Consider the following 26,545-nt stretch of genomic DNA (forward strand, 5'->3'; position numbering starts at 1 on the left):
CATTTAAAAGGCACCCTGGCCAGATGCCATGACCACATCCTGTGGCAAGGAGTTCCACAGACTCATGACACACAAGAAATATTTTCTTTTTCCTGTCCTAATTCTCCTGATTTTAGGGGATGTCCCCTGGTTGTGGTGTTTGACAGAGGGAAAGAGCATCCCTCTATCCGTCACCATCACATCTTGTGGCAAGGAGTTCCACAGATGACTTACAGGCTGTCTGTTCTAACCCTCCCAACACCCAGTGTCAGTGGCTGTCCCCTGGTTCTGGGGTTGGGGGAGGGAAGAGAAGGGCATCCCTCTGTCCACCCCCTGCATAATTTCTGGGCACGGGTACAAATCTTGCCCCCTTTAGGCTACAGTTTCCCTACATGCACACTTTCCTGGGAGCAAGACCCATTGAACATAATAGGATTTACTTCTGAGTAGATCCCCCCTCCCACGCAACGTGCCTGGCACCGCACTGTATTCCAGACAGGCTTTGCATGCACGCCTACTTAGAAAAAACAGCCCCCCCGTTTGCCGGGCTCGCCCGCTGATTGGCTGGCGTGGTTGGCTGGACGCGCGTGATTGGCTGGCAGCTCCTCCGCGTGCTCAAGTGTGTGACGTCATCGGCCACGCCCCTTCCCAGGGAGCAGCGGAAGGGAGGGCGGCTGTCTGAAGAGCAGGAGGGAGGCGGACTCTGCCGGTCGCCATCTTGGGAAGCCAGAGGCGCGTTGGTGGCGGGCGGAGACCGCGGCCTTGCAGACCCCCCCGCCTCGCTTGGGACCCCACCTCGCCTCAGCTGGGCTCTGGGCGCCGGGGCTGGGGCCGGGAGAGGCAGCTTTAGTAGGCTGAGGAGGAGGAGAGGTGTGGGCAAGGGGCTCAAGACCCGGATGTAAGTGGCTAAGGAGCCACAGGGCAGGGCCAGAAGGAGTGGGGAGGGGGGCTAAGCAGGTAGGCCCAGGAGTGGGGGGGGCTAGGCAGGCAGGGGGTGGGTGAAGGCCAGCTGCCCTCTGGGAGAGGCTAGGTGGGGGGCTTGGGAAGGGAAGCCAGGGGTCCTAGAAGGAGGCAGCTCTTGTGGGGGGCGGGCTTTGGCACCCCTAGGGGGCTGTTTGTGTCCCCATAGAGAAGGGCCTTAGCTGTGGTGTAGGCTAGAAGAGGGGTGGGCAGGGGGTCTGGGCAAGGGGGGGCAGGAGTGCAGAGCAGCCCCTCTCGGAAAGAGGGCAATGCCCTGGCCTGTTTTGCCCAAGCCCAGCAGTCCAGGCTTTTTGCGGCTCTGAACCCCACTGCCCTGTGGAAGTGGGCCTTGGGGTGGCAGAAGGGTTTGCATTGGTGCAGAGTGGCAGTGCTGCAGTTCCTTTGCCAAGAGTGAGATATTCCTCTTGCCCAGTTAACTTCCTTTGTTTGCACTCTGCCTGTTGAAGAAGAAAAGGGGGAACCCTGTTGCGCTGGGAGAGAAAGAGGGTCCCTACTAGGCTCTCTTGGGCCCTTGCAGCCATTTGGCAGCCACAGCCCCCTGCGCCACAGACGGAGGATGGCTTCCAACATAGGTGACCAGCGTGCCTCGGAATGGTGATTGCATCAGTTTTGTTTTTTGCTGGGCTGGATGGATTTAAGGTGGGGGCTTGGATGGGCTGAATTAGGACTGAAGATTAGGTTGATTGGAGTGTGTGAGTGGGTGCAGAGTTAACTGTTATGTGAAATAACAGCTGCTTTGCAAGGGGAACTTGCAGAGGCAGGCAGGAAACATTCTTGATAAAAGGAGGTGGTGCCCCAAAATTTGAATTCCTAGAACTGTCAAAGTACAAGGTAGCCTAACTCTTTCCAAATTGAATTGGTTAGAAAATGTATGAAGTCCTGGAATATATATTTTCCTCCTCAATATAGTAAAATTAAAGCCTAAAACTGGGAATAAGGCATACAGGAGATTCATTTGGGTTCTTCTAGACAAGTGGAAGAAGTGGGGTGTGTCCACATTGTGATTGAATAAAACATGTTTATTTTTACTCATTTTTACTCTTTTACTCATGCCGTAAAGGAATAATTTGATCTTGTTAACCTGTATTAAATTCTACATTCAAAACCTGTGTCAGAATCGGTCAAACCACTTCCTTTTTATATTACAGAAGACTATTGAGGCTGGTTTGCAAATCTTGTAAGAACAATTGGGAATTCCTTTTTTTCCCCCAGGACTCCTGAAATGTTCTTATCTGAATTAGAGTTTTAAAATTGAGCAACTGGTTTGGATTTTGCAATATTTTGAGCAACTGGCTTGGATTTTGCAATATTTTTACTTCAGTTGTATTTGACATTCTCTTTTGGATTTACTTCCTCATCCTTAATCTTATTTAATTCACTGTCATAACAATGTTTTTGTTGTTCTTCACCTGTCAGTCTGTGGTTGAATTGATTTGAATCCAGATTGATATTAGTCAGCTGGAAGCTCTGTATATAAGGGATGTCATTAGTGCAAATTTTGTTTGACTACATGTCAAAATTCAGCTATACCATTGGGGATATCTAGATGTTAACAGTGGTAAGAATTCAGTTCGATCAACTATGTCATTTAAAGCACTGTAGAGTGCTTTAGCAAGGACACATGCAAGTTGAGATTTTTTTGAGACTTTGGTCAAGTAGGAATAAGCATTTCAACTTGTGACATCATAATGCTTCTTAGATCACAAGGTTACTGGTCTTGCACAGTTGACCAAGACTTTCAGAAGGAAGGCAGGTAGAGCAACATAATCAAATGTATAATACCTGCACCTTTCAGGCCTCCACTCCTTTTTTCAGTCATACATCTGGGTGAGTGTTGTATGAATTTGTATTATCGCTTCTGTATAATATATTGGTCTGTGGGCAAGTAAAAATTAAGCTTTGTTGCCATTGTTTTATCCATGTAAGGATAAAATGTAAGGTAAATTTCATTTGAGCTTCAGTGTCAACTGACTTTTTAGCTAATCATACTTGAATATTTAACATGAAGGGTGATGGCTGCCTTGGGAGGGGGTTGAGGAGAGAGTTGTGAATAAAAATGTTCCATGTTCTTGGAAGTTAGATACTTTAGACCAGATGTGGCTTTGTGTTATCTAACAGTGCATTAAGATGAAAGTGAGCCAACTTTGCTTCTGTCAGTATTTTTGTGCTATAATTGAAAAAGATCTAGAGCTGGTTTAAGACTTGCCTGGTCTCCTCAAAGCTAAGCATTCAAGCACAGAAGGCTACAAAAACTGGTGTGTTTTCCTTAGGCTGCAGTTAACCAGCATGGATGTGTAGACAGGTGGTCTAGTAAATTGTTTTGTGGAGGGTAGTTCTTATGGTTCTAATTTCAAGGTTGAATTTCCACAGACTTTCAGAGAGTCCCTTTTTGTGTGCTGATCAGTTGAGTGGTCTGGTATAGTTGGAAAGACAGGCAATGAAATGAACAGATAAAACTTCTTTGATCTCTTGCTCTGTCTTAGATGACAAAAATATAGTATATGATTAGGGTCTTGGTTGAAATTGTGCTTTCCTAGGCTTCCTTACTGGTGACCCTCATCAATCCGCTCTTACCTCATAGCATTGCCATGAAGGATAAGCAAAGATTGGTACACACGATACACTTAAGTTTAATGTTGATGATTAATAGTAGTTTGAGGCCCTGTTATAACTGACTTCTGGAATTGACTACTGTTCTTCCTCTCCTGCCTCTTTCCAATGTTTCACTGTGCAGGGTTCCCCAATACAACCTAGGCAACGGGAGCGCTAGAGAGAATGGAATGGAAGGGCCAATGCATGAGAACCCTGAATGGGAGAAGGCCCGTCAGGCATTGGCTAGCATTAGCAAGGCCAGCGCTGCTGCTTCTGGCAACAACAAAGGTTCCACCAATGGGCCAACTAACACACAGGTAAGAGGGTTGGCTCTCTTCAGTTGCCTGGCAAGAATAGTACCTGAGAACTTGCAGAAATTCTCTGTATCCAACTTTGAGTAAGGCTGCTGTTCACAAGCCTTTTGGAATTTAGTGCACAGATACTATTGGAAGCTCAGACCCCACTCAGAAGCTGTATTCTAGGGAGAACTCTGCAACTTATTTCTTTTATTAAGAAAACTTGCACTCCTCCCCCCCCCCATGGCTTTCAGAGCAACTTACAATAAAAAAGAAAATCTTAAAGTATAAATGGCCTGTAGCTATCCTCCTGCAGCTTTTTTTGAAATAACCAAGTTAAAACAACATAGAGAGAACACAAAGAACCAATACAGAAATCCCAATGCAAGGCACGGTTCAGAGTCCCATTACCTTAAATGCAGTCATTCTTTGAAGTGTCTGCCCCTTGGGTGGGGACAAGTATGACTACTATTTACATGTTGTTGCATGTCTTGTATATTTTGAGCAAGTTGGAACAGATTCTTCTTGACTTGAGGCTGACATGGCTTTTACTTGTCCTGGAGCCAAGAACATTACCCAAACAAACCTAGAGTGTTAGGCTTAAGGCCTGTATTGTTGAGGGCTAGAACTCCTGAGTAGCATTCTTGACTTTGAAAAGCAAGAAACCATTCTTTCACTAATTAAGGAAAGTCGCTCAATTGTTGAGAGGATAGCATGGCTTGTTCCAGTCCTACTCAACTTATATGACATTTGAAAAGATTAACAACTTTCTGACCCAAAAAAGTTTTGTGACAAACATTGGTGCTCCCTCTTTCTACAGTACACAGCCCAGCAAGGGGAGTCTCTACAGCAACAACAGCAGTACTATCAGTGGTATCAACAGTACAGCTATCTCTACCCCTACAATTACTATTACCCTATGGTGAGTAGCAGCACATGCCAGATGCAAGGGAGGGCAGCAGGTCGCAGGTATCTTGTTGTCTTGTGTGCTCCCTGAGGCATTTGGTGGACCACCGTGAGATACAGGAAGCTGGTCTAGATGGGCTCCCTTTGGCCTGATCCAGCAGGGCTGTTATTTGCTTTCAGATTAACCAGATAATCCAAAGCAAACTGCAAACAAGGTGTATCATAGAAGCAAATAAACATGATGCAGAGAGGCCTTTCTTTAGATGGGAAATAACTGCATACTTAAGTGGAAACTAGTTATTAGGGTGGGGAAGAAGGTGGAAAACTCCAGGTTCTGGCCTCCTCGATTAATGATGTTGTACATTTATTAAATGAATTTACAGAATGTGGCAACTGTGTATTAAAAATGTCTTCGGTGGATAGCTCAGAGGAACAATGGTGGTTGAGATGTACCCGGTATGACTTTCTCCCTGGTTGTAGTCTTCCACGAAATAGCTGGTGAGAGTAGAAATTCTAGACTAGATTCAACAGGGCTTTTCTTGTTCTTATTGCCTTTAATGTTGTTTGAATGTCTTCTGATTCCATGGCTTGGGTTGCTTTCTCCATAGAATGTCTACCCAGGCTACAACTCTCCTGGCCAATATGGAGTCCCAAGCTCTTACTCCTCTACAACGTCTCAGCAACCTCCAGTTCCTGGGCAGCACCAAGGGAGCATGAACCAGGTAATGGCTACTTACTTGTATTTTACTTAGAGGAAATCCCACCATGAGACTCCAACAAGATTCTGAATCCATCTCAAGATTCCCAGTACCTTAACTTGCTTGCCATCCATATCTGTTCCTATGTTTTTACAGTTAATATTGGTGATTAATTTTTGCTTGTGCCAGTTTAATTTTCCTTGATCTTTAAGTAGGTAGCTATAAGGCCTTACCTTTAAGGTTTAAATCGGAATGGTCTGATTAAGACTTTAGGAAGTGAGACAATTGTGTACAGTTAACAAGAGGCAGCGCAAGTGTTAAAAGTGCAGATGAGTATAACACTTGGTTATATTAGCTAGTCAGTTGAAATGTATCTTTCTCTCAATACCGAGCTAAACAAACGCATCGGTAAAGCAGCTACCACGTTTTCCAGACTCACAAAGAGAGTCTGGTCCAACAAGAAGCTGACGGAACATACCAAGATCCAGGTCTACAGAGCTTGCGTCCTGAGTACACTTCTGTACTGCAGCAAGTCATGGACTCTTCACTCACAACAGGAGAGGAAACTGAACGCTTTTCACATGCGCTGCCTCCGACGCATTCTCGGCATCACCTGGCAGGACAAAGTTCCAAACAACACAGTCCTGGAACGTGCTGGAATCCCTAGCATGTATTCACTGCTGAAACAGAGACGCCTGCGTTGGCTCGGTCATGTCGTGAGAATGGATGATGGCCGGATCCCAAAGGATCTCCTCTATGGAGAACTCGTGCAAGGAAAGCGCCCTACAGGTAGACCACAGCTGCGATACAAGGACATCTGCAAGAGGGATCTGAAGGCCTTAGGAGTGGACCTCAACAGGTGGGAAACCCTGGCCTCTGAGCGTCCCGCTTGGAGGCAGGCTGTGCAGCATGGCCTTTCCCAGTTTGAAGAAACATTTGGCCAACAGACCGAGGCAAAGAAGGAAGGCCCACAGCTAGGGAGACAGACCAGGGACACACTACACTTGCTCCCAGTGTGGAAGGGATTGTCACTCCCGAATCAGCCTTTTCAGCCACACTAGATGCTGTGCCAGAACCACCATTCAGAGTGCGATACCATAGTCTTTCAAGACTGAAGGTTGCCTACCAGTGAAATGTTGAGTATTAAGCGTCAAATGACTTAATTCTTTATTTAAAATGGAAGCTTTCATGTTTTTGGAAAAAGAATCTGGACATTCTGTTTTTACAGGTGATTCATAAAACTGGGTGAAGAGAAATATTAGAATTACTTGAAACTTGGCAAGGTCCATGCAACCTTTATTTTTAAGTTTTTAAACTCCACGCAAGTTTTTATTGGGAGGGGTTGTTTTATTTGAACATTAAGAAGGGTAAGAAGAGAAATCTCTTGTTAACAGGAGCTCTAGCAGACCAGATTGTATGTTAATGTTTATTGCCCAAATCCAGCATATTCTTTCAGTCCATTATGAGTTTGTTGGTACAGGAGGCGGCAGTTCAAGTTATTTTAGGAGTGATTTCAGTGGGGTGCAAGACAGAAACTTACTGCATAAGCCTTTGTGTGTTTACCCAGGAGTACAGTGGGAGAACTGAATGGATATATCACCGCTAGTACTCTTCATTAAATCTTATTTTGATGAATTAGAATTAATTTAAGAAACACGTAGAGATGCTAAAAGGTTAACAAGTGGGATCATACCTTTTCTCATTTGCATAATGCTTATTCAAGAATATACTATAGCTCCTTGTATAGATGCATCATGGTGGGATTGAACTTCCAATTTTGGACTGGGAGTGCAAAGCTGCCTGTTCTTTCACAGTTGAGTGATGAAGTTGTGAGGGCAAGAAAGATATAGCATTACGCCCATTTGGCTAAACATCATACATTGGAAAAATTACCAGTAGTATCTTGTACATCAACTTGAAGTTCAACTAAGTGCAGGAGTCTCCCTCTTAAAATCTTTTTTTAAAATGATGAATTCAGTGCAGAGAAGTCATTGGGCAGTATGTCCCTATTAGTAGTGTGTTTCTTTGGTGTGTATTAAGGATTTGCTAATTCATGGTAATTGGCAAGATAAAGGAAATCCATCTTCATCTTTTCCAGTGTCTTCAGATCAAAATGTGGTGAAAATTAAAACATGGCTCATAATATTAACTTTCCTAGTGTGTATTTGTTTGTTTTTTATTATATAATTTTTGATCTGGTATGTACGTGTTAATAAAGATTATATAGCAACATTCCCAATGCCATCTGAATGCTGACCATAAAGAGTTAGCTCAGGTGAAGACACTTGGCAATAATAGTGAGACTGTTTACTACAGTAAACGGCTTCTCTGCCTGAATTCACAACTGTGTGATGGCAGGTAATCGCACTAGAAAGGCTGTGACTCCGTTTTCTTGCCTTCTGTGCATCTTTGACTGAGTTAGATTCTGACACTTATGACTTCCTGCCATGCTGTCCCCTTGATGTAGGTGATCCGGCGGGTAAAACTAGTTGTGTCACATTGCAGTCTGGCTGCTTGGATTGTTTTTGGCTTCTCAAATATGTATGAGATCCAGCTTCTTGCCCTAGAAAGCTTGTGGTGATTGTGCAATAAAGAGCTGCCCTATGTTAAATAATAAGCCTGTGGGTCCAGAGGCTCAAGAAACATTCTTTTAAACATTCTTCCTTATTCTCAGGGCAGAAAACAGCTAGAGCTCTAGGTTTTCAGGCAGAGGAATGGGGCATCATAGATATGAACTGAAATTTTTTGCTCATCACATGTTTGAGGATTGCACCCTTAATGTTTTCAGTCCAAGTGTGTGGCTTGCAGCGATTGTGATGGCATGGATCTCTTCTCTTTCTCCCAGCCTCCTGTCCCTGGCATGGAAGATGGAGGGATGTCCTACTCAAACCAGCAGCAAATGCCAGTCCCCAACCCGCCACAGCCTCCTATGCAGCACCCTAGCCATCCCTCTCAGCATAGCAACCATCCCATGGGCTCTGGGGGACAGCAGCAGCAGGGTGGACCACCTGGGGGACCTCACTCCCAACCAAACCAGTCAAATGCTTCCTACAACCAGCAGCAGCATTCTTACCAGGATGGGAATAAGCCCAAGAAAGGACAGCAGCTGTGGAACCGCATGAAGCGTGAGTTTCTGGTTTCCAGAGGAGGGGAGTGGGAGTTGAGTATTCCTAAGCAAAGAGTGGTGAAGGGGTTCTAAAAGGGGGTGGTCTGGAGCTGGAAGGTGATGCAGCAGGCGGGTCACTTGACTGGCTCTGCTAACTGTAGTTGGAAGAATTCCGTGTATAATTTTCGGAATTATTTTATCTCTGACATCAAGATTGTGTTGCGACAATTTATTTTATTTTAGAACATTTGTATCCTTCCTTTCTTGCCACAGAGACAACCTAGTGTGGCTTACTGAACAAAAGAAACAATAAAAAAATTTAACGGTTGAAGGCAGTTATTTTTTTTATTACAGAATATATATTTACAGAAACAACAACAAAAATAAATGTAGTAGACTAAACCGAAACAAAACAGCGTGACAGTAGAGCAAGGAGTCAAGCAGTCAGTTCTTGAGGGCCAACTGAAATGAAGCTGTTGCCTCTTGAGTCTAGTGTGTTGACATCTGTGGCCATAGACATCAATGGCAAACTTCTTGTGTTGATGGGAGGTTGAAGGCTAAGCTGTCTTTTAATCTATTGCCCCCAAATCCTTTTTCCAAGCAGAAGCACCAGGGTCTGGTGGCCTGAAATTCAACCTCCCCAAACGCCCTTTTGTGATGACAAATCAGAACTTCAGCTCAGAGCAGCAGCAACAGCAGCAGCATGGAAGCTTCAGTTCCCAGCAGAATTCAGAGAAGCGCCATAATCATAGGTGCCTATTGTCTGTCTGAATGTTGCATACTTGGATAACCCTGCTGGACAGCTCTTTAGTGAAAGGAAGGGAATTGGGGTGAGAGGTGTGTGGCTAAAGCTTCAAGTTTTAGAGATCTGCTAAATTGTGGCTGGGGTTGAAACCTCCACGTTTGCTAAGGTAAATGGGTTTTTCAGAATTCCTGAGAGCCACTAGCTTTTCATTCTGAGAGTTAAGTTTCTAGCCTTGCTGTAGAGGAGCAGCAAAGCATGTGGACAGTGTGTATGAGAAACAAGTGATGTATACTTGCTTCAGATTTGATACGACCCGAAACTTGGCTCCAGGCAGGAACAGATGTTGAGCTAGAGAAGTAAAGTGTCTTGCTTATTTTGTCACTGTTTGCTGGAGGTTAAAAATCTATACCAGGGATGCCAGTTGTCAGTCCATGGGCTACACAGTTTCTACGAGACTACCAGCCAGCTGGGCAGGGAGCACTAGATCAGTGCAGCCTGTTGCTTGGCCATTGCTGTACTTGGGCTTCCTCAGTGATCCTTCCTGGAGGCCTCCCTACCAGCACACATTTGTGTAGCAAACACACACACAGCAATGCAGAAGCTTTGGCCTGAGGTGGCTTCTGGATTTGAAGACGATGCCTTGTATACTGCAAAGCAGTAAAGAGGGTGTTGCTTCTGACCTGACAAGCACTTTGTGTAAATGGCATGTGACAGCACTTCAGATATAGCATGCTCTGATGAAGAGTGGGGCAGATGGCCTGCTTGTCTGGCCAGTTCCTGAATGTCATTTGCTACCATGTTAATAAGACTGGGTAGATAGGCTTCCCTGGGGTGGTTCTTGAGCCACAATGCCTTCAGAATTATTACAGAATTATAAAAATGCCTTCAGAATTATTACTCGAGGTTCGTGTAGGATTTTGCAGTAAATGAAAAACCTGGTAAAGGAGCCTTGTAGTATTGATTCACTTCTGCATTCAGTTCTTCAGGAAAGCCAGAAGATTGGCCACAGGACATGAAGGAGTACGTCCAGCGTTGCTTCACTGCCTGCGAGTCAGAGGAGGACAAAGACCGCACTGAGAAGCTGCTAAAGGAAGTGCTGCAGGCCCGACTGCAGGATGGCACTGCCTACACAATCGATTGGAGCAGGGAACCACTTCCAGGGTCAGTAGCAACAGAACTGAATGGGGTGGGGGTGGAGACAGAGTTCCTACTTATTGGGCTTGGAGAATTGACACTGGTTCTCTGAGTGATATGTGGGAACTAGAGCGTCCAAGTTCATGGTTTTTTGTGAGCAAGAGGGAGAGTTTATGGTTCCCTCACAAAGTGAGGGTTTGTGCTTCAAGACATGGTTATATCTGGCTGATTTAACAGTTTATGTCCTTTGTAGCCTGAACCGGGACAACATAGCTGAAAGCCCCAAGAAGAAACAGCAGCGCTGGGAAATGTCCTCTCTCCACTCCTCACGGGCCTCCATGCAGTCCAGCCTTGCCCAACAGCAGCAGCAGAGTGGAGGCAGCAGCTCTCAGCCCCAGCGAGGTGGAGGGAGCGGGGGGGCCACTCGTGCTCGTGGAAGTAGCTTCCCCACCAAGTTTGGGAATCGCAACGTCTTCATGAAGGAGAACAGCTCTTCCTCAAGTGTTGACTCGCGCTCCAGGTCCCGGTCCTCATCACGGTCACCCAACCGCCACTTCCGACGGAGGTAAGCATTTAAGGTAGAAGAGGCAGTATAAGCTTGGTGTGTGCAAGGTGCGCTGTTGCATGTGAGAGAAGCGAGCATAAGTCCTACACAGGGTCTGAAGTTTCTGCTGAACGTTCACATGGACTGTGTTTTCTCGCGCATAATTGCAAGAGCTGGAAGCTTCATTTAAAAAGTCACTCATTCTTTCTCTGAGATTCTTTGTATCTCAGTTTGTATTCTCCAGTTCCACCTTTGCAGAAACAGCATGAAATTACAGTTCAGTTCTCTCTCTTTTGTCTGTCATAATTGAAGTTAATGTGAGATTCTTTTGAGTTGATTACAGTAGAAGGCCTTGACTTGGGAGGGGGGTACACAGGAGAGTTGAAGGAAAACAATATTTCTCCCCTTCTCTCCAACAGCGATTCAGATTCAGACAGTTCCTATTCAGGCACTGAGTGTCGCTTGGGTGGCCGCAGGAATGTCCACAAAAACCGGGGCCGTGGAGGCCACATGGACAGAGGCCGGATGAGAGCCCAGCGAGGGAAGAGGTAAGGTTGGGTGGGAAAAGGAGGTTCAGGGTGATAGCTTGCTTGCTAACTGATGACATTGGGATACTGAGAGAAATCATCACAGCAGGCTCAGCTGTGGGAAGTTAACAGTGTTATTCTTGGACCTCTCCGAGGAGCTGTGTTTAGCATGTAGCTCCCATGAATGGCTTCTCCTTCCCTAAGTGATCCTGGCAATTGTTTCTGCAGGCATGATCAGGGCCCTTCCAAACGCAACCGGAAGCGCAACACTATGGACTATGAAGATCCTGAGAAGGAGTTCAAGAAGGAGCGGCGAGCTGCTCGCTTCCAGCATGGGGGCCACTCCAAAAAGCTGCGGTTGGAGCCCCTCATCCTGCAGATAAACAGCCTGGACACTGCTGGTTCAGATGGCCTTGACTGGAACGAGCTGAAGATTGTGGGCACCTGTCAAGAGATCACCAAACATTACCTACGCCTCACTTGTGCACCGGATCCCTCTACTGTCCGACCTGTTTCGGTGAGTGGCTCCGAAGCTCCAAGAACGTACCCTTATACTTCTGTGGTGCAGAAGCACTTGCTGTATCCACCTGCCTTTTGACTTTTGGTGCTAAGATTAGGGGAAAGCTCCTGATGGAACTCAACTGTCGCCTATATAGTCCTAAGTACAAGAGAGCCAGGCAAGAGGTGGTGAAGAACACACACAGCCCAAACACAAGAAAAGAGATGATTCAACAGACAAATAAGGGACACAGGGAAAAATACTGTACTAACATATCCTTACTCATCACCCACACATGTTCTCTACTGATTCCATCCACTAACATTGTTTCTACCTTTTGTAGCGAGGGTTTCCATCTGGCTTGCCTGAAATGTTGCAGATGAGTGACAAAGTGGACTGCATGAACACGAAAAAGATTTCTTGACAGGGTACACAGTCTGCTGGACAGATACTGTTTTAGCTGAATAAGAATTTTTACTTGTGGAGGTAGCAGATACTCTGATTTTTTTTAGGAAGGAAGAAACATAACAAATATTCTAGCAAATAAATAAAAAAGTGCATGTGTATGCTGAGTAGAGAGGAGAAAAAACCCTGAATAGATAATAAATGCTGCAGTTGAGGCAACAGTTGCCAGTCCACCATACCTCTGTAGTGGTTTACCACAATAGCCCTCCTGGCTTCCCCTTTTTAAAGGATGTTTTCAGTTTGGTCCTGTCTTGCTCCACAGGTGACGGCCTGCATGATCGATCATTCATTCCTGTCGAATGTCTATGCATGTCCCTAATTTATCCTTCCCTTGTCTCTCCAGGTGCTTAAAAAATCCTTGTCCATGGTGAAATCCCACTGGAAAGAGAAACAAGATTACGCTTATGCTTGTGAGCAGATGAAATCTATTCGACAGGACCTCACAGTAAGCCAGTTCAGGCGTTGGAGGGTGGGGGGTGGGGATTGCCAGGGCTGTGGCAGGTAGGCTGGTTCTTAACTCAGGTTGCCAACAAAATTGGTCACTGCCGCATATTTAGGTGAAGGGAGCTAGGAGTTGGTTCTTTTGCAGAAGAGAGAGGCTTTCTGGTTCAAGACAGACCAGGGGGGTAGTTCTGTGCAAGCATGAACATTGGTAGTGAGTACACTATGCAGAGTTAAACTGTGATATGCAACCTTAACTCGTGTAATTTATACAAGTCCCAGAAGTCAGTCCAAATCCTATACAAGAAAGTTATTGTAGCCCACAGAACTGTTGATGAAGTTCCTGGGCTCTGTACCCAGAAAGTGAGGTTGCATCTTCTGTATTATTGCTGTGATGCAAGAGTGTTGTTCACCCACTTGCTTGCTGCCTCTGAACTTTTGGAGTAACATGATGTGGACAGCTTTAACATAGCACAGGTGGCTTAATGAGCTATAAGTATAACAGCTTGTCCCTCCTTCCCTTCCTTTCATATTAAGGAGTGGCACAACCTCTTCTGGAACAGCTGTTGGGAACAGTGATGGGCCCATAGCTAATGTACGCCACTGTGGAATTCCCAGAGGCGATGCAGAACCATTGTTGTCATCTGTGTAACTGATGGGGATTGTTTGTTGCTATGTAGGGCACTGGTCTCCTGTATGTTTTCTGCAGTGGAAGGGAGCATTAAGAGAATGATGAAGCTAATTGAATAAGACGGTTTAACTTTTGAAAACTGTAGCTTTTCCAGGCTCCCAACCAGGCAGAATGGAAGTAAAATGCAAGAATATAAGTTTATGTCAGTGCCTTATTATCTTTCTCTCAATGCACAAGTCATGATTTGGGAAATTGTATTAAAAGTTCCTGTCTGCAGAGAAAGATGGCTTGTGCTTCTGGATCCTAAAAAAAATAGACATGCAGGTGGCATGGTGGTGGTCTTTGAAGTTCCATTTTTGAACCCTGAAAAAAGAATAGAGAAGTTTTAAATGCCATTTTACCATATTACAGTATGGTATGTCTCAGTCTTCCCTGCTGTTTATGCACATGTTGACTTGTGGTTAGTTTCCTCTTCTGTATAACTTGATCTGTTTGAAATACAGTCATACTGTAATTCTAGCAAACTTTGCTTCTGGTTAAGTGACATTGTCCCATCGTCATAAGCAATGCCAGAAGTAGAAACTTTTATATGGGAAATTATAAACAGTGATGTTTCTGATGTCCTCTAGAAGAGTTTACTTGGCTGGCTAGAAGAGGAAATGTGCATGTTTGCTTTTTGGTGTGACTAACAAAACATTTTTTCACTGGTTGCAGGGATGCAGTTTTTTTAATTCAACCCTCTGAATCCCAACTAATGAACCATAGATAGATATATTTTTTAAAACTCCCCCACCCTGAGAAAGAGGAGTTGAGCTTTTGGCACTGAAGCTAGTATGTGAACACTTTAAACTACTATTGCTCTCTGGCAAATCTTTCTTTCCTTATTTAGGTTCAGGGAATCCGTACAGAATTCACTGTGGAGGTGTATGAAACCCATGCCAGGATAGCACTTGAGAAGGTAAGAAATCATTTTTTCAAATTACATTTGTATCCCATCTTTACGGACTTGTAAAGGAAACATGGGGGGGAGTGTCTTCCATTCAAGCATTGAATGAACCTTGATCTGCTTAAGTTCCACTAGATTGCTTCATTGCATGCTGCCAGGCCATGTCCTGGAATCTTTTTGCTTGCCCTTAATAGAGAAAAGCTAGAATGCTTCAGTCTGCATCTTATAGGATGCAGCAGCAGTATCTTGGAAGCCTAGCTATCTCAGCTCTTTCTCAGCACCCCCATCCCTTACATAAAATGAAATGCACCTTTCTAGGCCTCATAGCTCTGAAGTTTTGTAAATGTGAGGTGGTTTTCTTGCATTGGTTTTAAAAACTGGGAATTGCTGGAGGAGAAACTTGTGTGTCCTGTACATCTCAATTTTTCCTCTTGCTGGTTTTCTACACCCATATCTTCCATCTCCCCCCCCCCAATAAACCCACCATAGTAGTTCTTGCCCAAGAGTTGGTGTGTTATAAAACATTGGACAGCAGCATCTTTGAGTTTATTATATGCAGAACATGGAATCCCTTTGAGGACAGGAGGCAAAAGGCAAGCAAAGCCACAGGAATAATTTGCCCTTGAAGTAGTAATTGTACTACTTCTGTATGAGGCAAAGTAGAATAAGCAAATTAAAAGCTCCTTCATCAATGCATTTTTCTTTCCTAATAGTGATCTCTGGCGTTCAGGAAAAGTATTGCTTTTAAGAGATGGGGGAACTGGGTGGCTATGGGGTGGGACACAGGACTCCCAAGATACTGATTGTAGGAGGAATGTAGCAATTTTGCATTCATCTTCTGATACTGTGAGATTATCTTTCTCCAGGGTGACCATGAGGAGTTCAACCAGTGCCAGACACAGCTTAAGTCTCTTTATGCAGAGAACCTCCCTGGAAATGTTGGAGAATTCACTGCTTACCGGATCCTCTACTACATTTTCACTAACAACTCAGGGGGTGAGTAGCCTGTGTTGGGGGGGAAGGACCCATGTACATTATTGCTCGTAAATTGAGCACAGCCTCATTTGTGCAGTCCGTTTGAGGTACCTATAGCTGGCTAGCAGATTTTCTCATTTTGGCCATCAAACTGGGTGTTAAAGTTCCTTCTGCATTGCTACTCAGCCCACCTTCCTTAGGGGATGAACTGAGCTAAAGATCCTTCCAAGCCTCTGTTTTACCAATCTCTTTGGGCACGGGAGGAAGATGAATCTCATTTATGAGTCCAGCCTAGAGAAACTGCAACAGGTATTCTCAAACTCTGGATCTCTTCCATTGATGTCCCTCAGAGCCCCCTGTTGTGTAATGCCAGTGCTTGCTGCCCCCTCATTTTTAGTCACTGATGCATCTAACATGTTGGGCCACTTACTCTTGGAAGATCATAATATTATTAAGAATCTCTTGTAAGAAGGACTGTGTAGATTTCCTGTGTGTTGTTTTTTTAATTGAATTGGGCCGTCAAGTCAAGTCAAACCAAGCTTTAATTGTGAGAGGTGCAGAGTGGTCATAAATATTTAAGGCCAAGAAATGGGGGGGCAGGCTTTTCAGTGGCTTTTTCTCCCCTGCAGATATCACTACAGAGCTGGCATATTTGACAAAAGAGATGAAAGTGGACCCCTGCGTGGCACATGCACTCGCCTTACGGGCAGCCTGGGCCCTGTCAAATTACCACCGCTTCTTCTGTCTGTACCGCCAGGCACCCTGCATGTCTGGCTACCTCATTGACAAGTTTGCAGAGCGAGAAAGGAAAACGGCCCTCAAAGCCATGATCAAAACGTATGTGAAGCTGAGCCAGGCATCTGTGGGGTGGAGGGGCAGGGAGGTATCTCACACCTGCATGCTTTCCTACACCTCTTTCCTGCCACAGCTCCGCTGTGTGGCATGGAGGGGAGGACTATTTTCCTGTAGATAGAGTTGGGTAAAGTGGCTTATATTTCAGTCTGCAGGTAAGTAGCATGTTGCTAAAGCCACCCTTGATTATGCAAGTTTTGAAATAGTCACTTGACTCTATATTGGGACTAGAAGTCTCGATGATCTCATTCAGAAGATTCTGTGACTTAGTAATGATAGCCATTTTCAGTTTAAGATGGGAATTCAGTTAGGGGCACTTACTGGAGCAAAGAGCTGCTCTATTTTTCTCTTTTAAAACAGGACTGTGTCTTGGAATGAAGAGCTTTCAAAAATAATTACCAGAGTAAATCTGCAACAAGATGTAATGCTCCATCTTTTTTTGCTACATCCTACTCTTAGAGGAGGAGACAGCAAAGGCAGGATGGAACAGGAAGCTATCCCTCTTTTTGCCATCCTTCTCTTTGTACCCCCTCCCCATTCACACGATTCATTTCCTAATCCAACTAAGGAGATTATGCATAGGAGTGGCTACCTTAGCACTTTTCTCTTACTGAACCTGGAAGCACATACCTATTTTGAGTGCAGGTGCTGTCACACTACATTTCTTTCAGTATGACAGATTTGGGTCTATGTCCTGATGACAGTTCCTTACAAGCAGCTACAGTATGGCTAGGCAGCTATATTTTTGCATTTCTATTACTTTCGTCTGTCTTCACGCTCTTACAAAGGGATATCGTGTCTGAAGACCTTCTGCCACCTTAATCTTTTCTCTCTGGTTTTTGGCAATATGTCCACATTGGGAAAGCCATTTTACAATAATTATTTATGTGCCATATTTATATCCCACCAGTATTGAGCCCTAATGGAGATCTAATCTCTGTATAAAAACACGGTCTGACCTGAAAGCTTAGAAGGAGCTTCAGCAGTCAGACCAGCGACAGTCTTGCTGTGTAGAAAGGGATACTTGGACGGGAGTTGATAGGAAGCAAATAAGACTCCACATGTGGATGGAGTGATGGGCTTGTTGCTACAGTACATTGTTATGCTGTGTCTGGCAAAAGATACCAACCAAGAGAATGAAAGTACAGAGAAGAGCTTTAATTGAGACGTGTTTCTTTATTGTATGGCCTGTTTTAGGAGAAAACACATTCTCCCTGTGACTACAGCGACAAATTCTGGCCGTGGGGAGTTCTCCTCCCTATGTTCAGTCTGTGTTTTTGCAAATACTTGAGTGCTCAGAACAGGGGTGAGGTTAAGTGTCAGTGGAGGGCAGGGCTAAGCCAGTATGCTCTGGACAATACCCTGTGCATTTGCTTTTCATGGGATGTTGACCACCTAAATGGTGGAATTGGGGAGAGATGGTCATCCAGAGACATTTTTAAGCCTAGCAGAAAAAAATTATAGAGCTGAGAAAATTCCAGATTATCTTGACACATTTGGACCCTCTGCTGCTTCCTAAGTTCTGTCATGGCTACAGGTGAACTCCAAATTGATGTCCTGGTTGAGGGGGTGGGGTGGGGTGGGGGGAAGAAATACTATTCAAACCATTTCCAGTCACACATGGCTTTTATTATGCAAAGGAAATGTGTAGTATTTGCCATGCAAGTGGAAACTGTACCCAAACCTGTACATAATCTGGACAAAAAGACTATCTTGTTTTCATTCCCCTCCCCCCCATCTAATTTTGTTCAGGGAGGAGATAGAATTTGGATATGTTCCCTAGTTCTTTCCAAGACCAGAATCCTGGAATCCACAGTACTTGAGTCAACAGCAGGTTTTCATCTACTAATTATACTCAGTTGGATGACCACCTGTAGTTTAATTCGCATAGTCAAAACATTCTCCTTGCCACTTTTGTCAAGCACTCTTTTCTGTGGTGTCGTCACTTTTAATAGGTAGAATGCCAGTCCATTCTCCAGCAGTGGAAGAGGGTATCCTGAAGCAGGCATCTCTTCCACTGCACATGGCATTTTTCTAGGCTTTTTTTTCTGTGGGGGTAGATTGTCTCCTCAACTTCGTTCCAGTCCTACCCAGCTCATAACATGGTGTGGGGAGTGCTTGCTCCCGGATGCAAATCTTGTGAGATCTGAAGTTGGTCTCTTTAAATAGCACCTGAAATACTGTCTTCAGTATGGTAGAATTAAACAGGTAGGGGAAGCCTTGCCAGGTTTGTGCTCTCTCTCAGTTCTGTTAGTCAGGCACTGTCAGTGCCTTCCTGCTCAGTGCAGTGCTTTCTCATCACCCTCTAGGTTCAGTACCACCACACTGGTGTGCAGGAAGAGGTTTTAATTTGGTGTTTGATTTTGTTGCCCTCTTGCATTTCTGCAGGTGTTTGTGGGGATTATTTGAAGGGCTTTGTGGCCAAGGTTGCCACACAGATTGCTCAGGGGTATGCTTCTCCACGCCTGCCGGTTGCTCTACCTCTGTGATGGTTGCAGCTGTCTTAGTTCTCTGCAGTTGAGGGGAATGGAAAGCATGGCAGAATTTCAGTGTAAATCCAATCCCTGTGCTTCCAAATGTACAAATTCAGCAGCACCTCATATTACATAGTTCCCTTTAAGACTCTTTGACAAGATTTACTATAGATCTATTTATTGCTAGGGTATCTAAACATACTAAGGTTATTCTGTTTGTCATCTTAGCATGCCTTTTTCATCTGCTGCCTTTGCCCATTCACCAGTGTCTCTTTTTATCTCCCTCAGTTTCCGCCCGGTGCTTCCTGTCTCCTACGTTGTGTCAGAGTTGGCCTTCGAGAGCGAGGAGGAGTGCCAAGCCTTCCTTGCAGCTCTGTCCCTTGTGTATACTAGCCCCGACGCCACCAAGATTGATTGCAAGCAGAGCTTGGCGGTCCTGGCCAATTTCTGAAAGCATAAGCCCACTTCCCTGCCCCTCAGTTTTAACATGTACATATCTGTATGTATATAATATATAAAACCAGATCCAGCTGGCTACTATGGGCATGCCGGAGCCTAGCTCTACTGCCTCTCCTGCTGTCCACACCGCACACGGATAGAAGAGGGTAAGATCCATGGACGCTGGATGGCATCTAGGACCATCGGAAAAAGAAGAGCAGAGTCTAATGGTTGTGTTTTTTTGCCAGCAGTGGGGTAGGGAGGTGGGGGGAATATTCTCGCAGCGATGGCTCATCAGTTTACGATCATCTGTGTTTTCTTCCCCTCGTGTCAAGATGCTTGAGAGGACATAAGCTGCAAGCCCCCCTCCATCATCAGTTGGTCAGAAATTGCTGAGATAAAGGGTGGGGAAAGAATCAGGGGTATATGAAGGAATTGCTGGGAGATGTGGATTTAATTGCTCTGTCTTCCTGTTCCTACCAGCCCTTCATCCTCACAAGAGTTCAGGAAAGGAGAATATTTTCTCCCTAACCTACATGGGGGGGCGTCTAAGTATCTTTTCTAGAGGCAAAAGCTCGTCCAGATTCCTCTTGACAAACCTCTTAGAAGTCAGCGGTACATGAGAGCAAATGGCTCCTTTGTGTAAATATGTGGAATATAATTCTGTACAGAAGCTACAAGTTGTAAATAATGCTAGGAAAACTGTTGTTTTCTAAGAAAAAAATGATTTTCTACTTTTATAATGATGAGTTTAACAGATGGTTTTCTCTGAAGATGAAAAATCCAGGTTGTGTTATGTGCACATTTTTTTGTGTTCTCCATTGTGCTCCTCAAAAACTAACACTGTCTCAGTTTTTTCCTCTTCCGAGCTATGGCCTGGCTCCGAAAGAGCACCTGAGAGAGATGCCACCTCTCCAGCCAATCAAAAAACCAGCCTGAGGGGGAAGAGCAAATCAAAAGCTGCCTTCATGCATTTCCTACCAGCTCAAAGACTTTCCTATGTAGAGGAGAACGCAAAAGACTTCTTTTGTAATTAAAACCATGTGGATGTGGCAGTGTGAAGCCGAGCAAGTTGGATCAAGGCAATAAGCAGTGGCTGTGGAATCCAATCAACATGCAGCACAAGAAGACCCTCGCAATCTGTTGTATGTTGGAGTTGTCATGCTCAGTTTTTTAATTTATTTTTTTCTCCCTCTGTCCTCAGTTCTTTACAGGTAAACTCAAAAAATGCACCACCCCATTTTCACCACCTTCCGTCACATTGTTTCAGTTTTGTTTTTTAAAGTTTTTGAAAGATTGTCTTAATTGTCTCTTTCTCTCTCTCTCCCCTCCTCTGGCCCTTAGTCTCTCTAGCTCCTCATAAACCCTTCCCTTCTTTTTCCTCCTTTGCTCTCCTTTCTTTTTCTCTTTTTGTTTTTGAACATGTGTAATTTTGGGATGTTTTTGGCTTGGGCTGGATTTTTCAAAGATTCCTTTTTCCTTTTCAGAACCCTCTGAATTTTTTCCATTTGATTAAAAACAAAAAAAAGTAAAATCAGTTCTGATGTGGTGATGAAGAATTGGCAGTGGTCAGGTACCTGTCTCTAGGAGTAAAGTGTAAATGTGTTGGATACAGGGCCAGGAAGGTTGTGCCTGTCTTCAGTGGGTGGGCGGTACACTAATCAAGAAGCTAGGTTTTATATTTCTGCCTCTTGTTTCTGGGGGAGGTGGTCTCCTTTTACATCTGTATGTCCTTAGCTATACCTAAGAGTGACAGTGTTCCTTTGCACACAGGTTTTTGTATAATGGCTTCTCAAAACACCACACTAGGAAGATCAGGGAAAGGAAGACTTGTTAATGCAGATGATTTATAGGTTCCATTCTCAAAATGGCCATCACCAACTGAACAGTCAGTTCTATTCACTGCCACCTTGTTCATTTTTTTTTTTGTCACAAAGATGATCCCACACAAGTGCATTACTCATTTTAAATGACTAAATGTGACCATTTAGTCATACTGGTCATGGCTAATGTATGTTAGACTAGCTCTGCCCTGTTTCTCTGGCTTGAGGAGGCTGTTTTACACATGAGAACAAGAGATTTCAAAAATCAATTCCTGTATGTATTTGAGGGAGAGGGGACTTCTTGAGTCATCAGAACTTGTGAAGGAGACCACCAATACTTCCTGTATTTCAGTTTACATAAAACACTAGGTCTGGTGTGCTTGTTGAGAGAAGTAATAGTGCCTCTCTCCACTGCTCTAACCTACTACTTGCCACCTAAAAATATTGATTGTACAGTAACATCTCCTGCATGTAACCTTAGCCTTGTAATCATTTTTAGAGGTAGCATAGCTTCCTGTCTCCTGTCTTGCACTACTTCAAAATGGATTTAGGATTATAGCAGGTGCTAGTTCACTACCACTTGTCATTCTGCTGTTCACAACAGTATGCTCCTCATGTGGGGAGCTTCCAGCCCCCTGCCATACTGATCCACACAATCAGTCTTGGGCTATAATCATGACCACAGAAGGGTACCTAGCCCTTTGCTGACATGCAATTTCCTCTTAGTATAAATCTAATTTCAGTAGTGTGGTGTAAAACCCATCTGTCCTTCTACCTTGTCCTGTCTCACACAAGTATAATGCCTCTACTGCCTGTGTTCCTATATCCTTAATATGGGGAACCCATGAGGAGTGTGCTGGCAGCTTTGGCCGTCCCTTCTTTGCTGGGATCTTCACTATGGTCAAATGAAACTTCTCTCTGTAGGGTGGATGAATCACCACCAAGCCCTTCTCCTTAAAGGTATCCTCCAAAGTTCGGGCCAGTGACTCCAGCTCCAACGCAGATATTGGCGCTATGTAGAGCACACGTGCATTGAAAGTATCCACCCCTTGGAAGGAGAGAAGTAAGGCTGGTGGTAATAGGCGCTGACTGTTGGCTTGTAGCTCTTGGAGAACTGTGATGGCTTTTAGGATCTCTTCTGGGGACTCCAGGTGCAGCAGGCAAAGTGTGAGGTGAAGAGTAGACAAAGTGGTACAGAATTCAGCCAGATCTGGGCGAATGTCACATAGGGCTTCTTGGAAGCGTTTCGCAGCTTCCCTGATTTCTGGGCTGGTGATCCGGATGGCTATGAAGTGGGTGGGACGTTGTTTGGAAAGGGGAAAGGATTTGTCATCTCTACTGTTAGAAACCACATTTTCTTCATCCTCCATCGTAAGGCTATTTCCATCTGTGATACCATAAGCATGTTTGGACATATCTCCTTCCTGGATAGCCAAGACACTGGCTTTTGCCTCTTGAGTTAAATCATCCAGGATCAAATGGGTGATGTCATCAGGGTTTAAATTGCCCACTGCTTCCTCAAACTCCTTGACCATTTCTGGTCTATCAGTCCCCATTTCTACCCACTTTCCCCTATTTTCCTCTTCTTCGGTGTGGTCAGCCATCCCTCCCCCTTCAGCTCCCATCACTATTTCTCCATCTCCATTTGAAGAATGGTTATGAACCTTTTCCTCAACAGCCTTAGCTGCCTCCTTTTCTTCCTTTATCACTTCCAAGATGGTGATTCCACTTCCTGTAGATCCAAAGATGTCATCTGTGCGGCTGACTTTGTCCCACACCACACGAGTCTTGTATTTGAAATACTGGATCCTATGTTTGGGGATAGCCAGGACCCCTGGCCCAGCTGAAGCCAGATCCTCCCATGAGAAAGCACTGAAAGGCTCTTCCACGATCCCCAAGAATCGGTCAAGGTAACCAATAGAAAAACACTCAGTTGGCACCTGTTCATCCCAGAGGATACGAGAGATGACATCATCTGCTGTCTTCATTGCAGGCTTCTTGCCTGATTGTAGCTGTGGGGCAGGACTATGGGGGGGTATGCTGTCTTCTAAATGATGGGCATCAGAGGCATCACCAGCGTGGTAGTTCCGGCAGCGGGTGCCAAAGTGGCAACGTCCTTCTTGGAAAAAGCGGCAGGGGTTGTTGACTTCAGCAGTGGCGGCCGTGGTTGGGTGTGTCAGTGGTTCATCAGAGGTAGCAGAAGAGAGATTGGTGGGCTCCTTGTCAGAAGAGGGCACTAATTCAGCCATGACTAGATGGTGATTGCACTGTGAGAGAAATAGAAAAGGGAAGTTTACTTTTATCCAGTTCTCATAGTGGCCTGAGGACTGTGATGGTCAAGGGGTGTGTCGATGGGGGTGTATCGTTTACCATCACATTGATGGCTTTTTCCTGAGGATGAGGATCCCTGCCACAAGGGGCTTATTATAATTGAGATAAAAGGCAAGCAGCAGTAGAAGGGAAGGTAAATGGAAACAAGGCGAGCAGTTTGGATTTCTGAGCTACTCTATCTACAAACTGAATATTTAAGAAAATGGATCTGTACATCCCTTTGTTAAGTTCATTAATATGAACGGGTTTTGTAGATTGCAGTAATAGGGAGCAGTAAATGAGCCCATTTCCTCCTCTTCCTCTCCCCCCCCCCCACTGAATGACACATCCAAGCCCCACCCTCCAACTAGTGACAAGTCTGGACAAGTCCAGAGTACACAGGAGGAAGAAGTGCAGGACAACCACTCAACTATGCAGGCTTCATAAGACTTGTAGTCTTCAAGCCTTTCTAACCTGGGGTCCACCTCTACGTGCAACACCCAAACTGGTTTGTAAAACTTACATGTCTCTCTTCCAGGCCATACAGTTTTTACAGTGGCTTAACGATCGTTCCATCTCCCTATTATGTGCCCTAATGTTTTGGCATGCTGCCTGCCTCTCACAAGGGTGGCACACAAGGCAGCTCACAGCATATACATAAATATGTTTATATCCTACCTCTTGATCTAAGTGATCTTAGAGGAGGGAGGGGGGCTGAAAACAGAAGACAACCCAGGAACCCCTTGGCCCCCCTAGCTGATTGTCTCCCCCTCCACTGTGGAATCTGGGAACTGGGGTGGATGGTTAAGAGTCTGGTGACACATGAGCCTTAGCATCTGCCCATAAAAGTACAATTTCAGGGATGGGGGGATCATGATAGTTAAACTTGTACAGTACCAATATAATTTTGTACATACTGTATAAAGGAGCCATTCCTTCTTTCCCCGCTACCCAATTAGCAGAAGACCAATGGTGAAGGTGACAGCAGTTATGTATCATTCTATAGGTGACAGCAATTATAGCTTCCTCCTAGGTAAAGACTGGTCTCCTCCTCCCCAACTCTGGCTGATCTGCCCTCCCTAGTAGACCTGCTTGACTCACACCCCTTTTGCCCATCTGATGCAGTCTGGAAGCCCTGTAGCCACCCAGCATCTAGCATGCTTTTGTCTTAAAAGGGAGAAGAGCCAGAAAAATGCCTTACCGCACTCCAAAAGCTGCTCTGTAGCTTCCTGCTTGTAGCTAGGTGTCCCTCCTCGCCTGCTTACAGCCGCTCCCAGAGCCAACTGATGTCACTGGACAACTTCTTCCTGGAGTGACTGAGTAGGGAACAGAGGGCAAGGGAGGGAGTTTGCAAATAACCCGAAAAGCATTGTGGGCTAGGAAAGCCTTGAAATCATTTCTATTCTGCAACCAGCAGAGGGCCCCCAATTACCATTGCAGGGAGCATAGTCAAGAATCAGTGGTTCTCAAACTTTTTAGCGCCAGGGCCCACTTTTAAGCATGTCAATCTGTCGGGACCCACCAGAAGTGTCATCGACATCATCACCATCAACAAAAGGTCCAATTACAGCTCGTGCTGTTATTTTGTGCAGCTTGGAGTTCAAGCATTCCAGCTCAGAAGTCAAACTGGGATATAGACTTGGATTCTTTGCCAACCGCATAGCCACCCCTCCCATCTTCCACCAATTCAGGGCAAAGCATCAGGCCTCTCTTCTGCCAGGAGCCTGCCCTGCCCAGCAGCTCTGGACCCTGCATTTTCAGCTCTGTGTTTTCAGTGGCGGCTGAGCTTGATCCTATGCGAGCCAGATGAAATTGGCTCACGACCCACCTGGTGGGTCCTAGCCCACAGTTTGAGAAATGCTGGTCAAGATAATTTAAGGCAGTAGTTCTCAAAGTTTTCCATCTCCAGAGACCTTTACACTATTAAAACGAGTCTTGGGGAGCCCAAAGGCGCTGGCACGTGCGTAGCGGCGCTGAACTCAAAGCCAAATAATGGCAAATTGCTGGAACAGGAGGGGAATGAGGAAGCAAAGCCAGGAGCGGGGCAGGTGGCAGGGAGAAGCAAGCAAACCAGGTTGGGGGGGCGCTTATGGAGTCCCTGAAGGGTTTCAGGGAGCCCCAGGACTCCTCCGCCCATACTTTGAGAAATGCTGCTTTAAAGTACATACACACTCTTTTGATTTAACTAGGGGAGTATGTAAAACAGAAGCCTATAGGCCCCTGAGCATGGACAGAGTGTCTTCTTCCCCGGTGTGTAATCACAGACAGTTCCTGTACATCAGGGATTCATAGGAAGGTATATTCCTGAGATTGTGAGAAGCCGGACATCTGCTGTTTGTTTTCTAAACAGAGCGAACAACGACCTTTTAACTAGCCTGCTGTGGTCACAGACTACGTGTGCTCACTGGGTGGCCATCTCCCATCTTTTCTGGAGCTGGCATCCGCAACTGGGCCATATAAGGCAGAACAGTTTTAAGTGGCTGACATCACCCTGCAGGAATTGCTTGAAAGATGAATCTGCACACCTTTGTGTGTTGTAGGTCCGGGAAATTGTGTTTCATACTTGGGAATTTCCCTGATTGCCACGCCTTCTTCTTGCCTCCTATGAGTGAATGGATGCTGTTGTTCCTTTGAGCCGCAGGGCTGGTGCTGCCTGGTTGATGCAGGAATAGGAGGATCCTAAGAACATAAGAAGCTAAGAAGAGCCCTGCTGGATCAGGCCAAAGGCCCATCTAGTCCAGCTTCCTGTATCTCACAGTGGCCCTGTCAGGGTATCTAGGCAGAGGACCCCAAAATTTGTAGCCTGAATGGAGCAAGGGATGCGATCCCCCAAAACTCAGTTATGTCAGTTATGGGGGGGGGGGGGGGTGTGTGAGGTAATCAGTCTTTTGATTGGTGCCTACAGCTGTCTAGTTGGTGGGGCCAAAATGACAGTTTCTCTCTGTGTGGACCTGTTCTGTCAGAGCTGAGTTTTATGTCTGAGGTGCTGTTGAATTCTCTTCATAGCTGCTTGATCCTGTACATAGTTAAATACAGATTTAGTGTTGAAACTCAGACTATCTGTGTCTATTCTTCCGCCAGTTTGCCTCTGCCTTAAGATAAGCTGCCCGCTGCTCCTCTGTCTTAGAGAGGAAAGTGAAATTCCCTCTCAACGGGCCCACCAAATGCCCCAGGGAGCACACA

At 45.2% G+C, this 26,545-nt stretch overlaps 2 protein-coding genes across 2 annotated transcripts; one reads left to right on the forward strand and one right to left on the reverse strand.

Annotated features, from left to right (window-relative positions):
- The first annotated feature begins 1,170 nt into the window (after positions 1-1,170).
- LENG8 (leukocyte receptor cluster member 8) lies at positions 1,171-20,763 on the forward strand. Its single transcript, XM_066627711.1, has 15 exons — positions 1,171-1,554; positions 3,695-3,869; positions 4,669-4,770; positions 5,363-5,476; positions 8,298-8,577; positions 9,163-9,310; positions 10,282-10,464; positions 10,691-11,002; positions 11,401-11,529; positions 11,737-12,025; positions 12,816-12,917; positions 14,434-14,502; positions 15,357-15,486; positions 16,095-16,302; positions 19,080-20,763. Exons 1-15 carry the CDS (start codon positions 1,517-1,519, stop codon positions 19,240-19,242), a joined length of 2,442 nt encoding a protein of 813 aa, XP_066483808.1. The 5' UTR covers positions 1,171-1,516; the 3' UTR covers positions 19,243-20,763.
- On the reverse strand, positions 20,309-24,664 carry LENG9 (leukocyte receptor cluster member 9). Its single transcript, XM_066627713.1, has 2 exons — positions 24,564-24,664; positions 20,309-23,319 (listed from the first exon to the last, which is right to left on the reverse strand). The coding sequence occupies exon 2, from the start codon at positions 23,299-23,301 to the stop codon at positions 21,775-21,777; it is 1,527 nt and encodes a 508-aa protein (XP_066483810.1). The 5' UTR covers positions 23,302-23,319; positions 24,564-24,664; the 3' UTR covers positions 20,309-21,774.
- Between the last annotated feature and the right edge of the window lie 1,881 nt (positions 24,665-26,545).

This window comes from Tiliqua scincoides, chromosome 5, assembly GCF_035046505.1.
Source record: "Tiliqua scincoides isolate rTilSci1 chromosome 5, rTilSci1.hap2, whole genome shotgun sequence".
Classification (NCBI taxonomy): Eukaryota; Metazoa; Chordata; class Lepidosauria; order Squamata; family Scincidae; genus Tiliqua; species Tiliqua scincoides.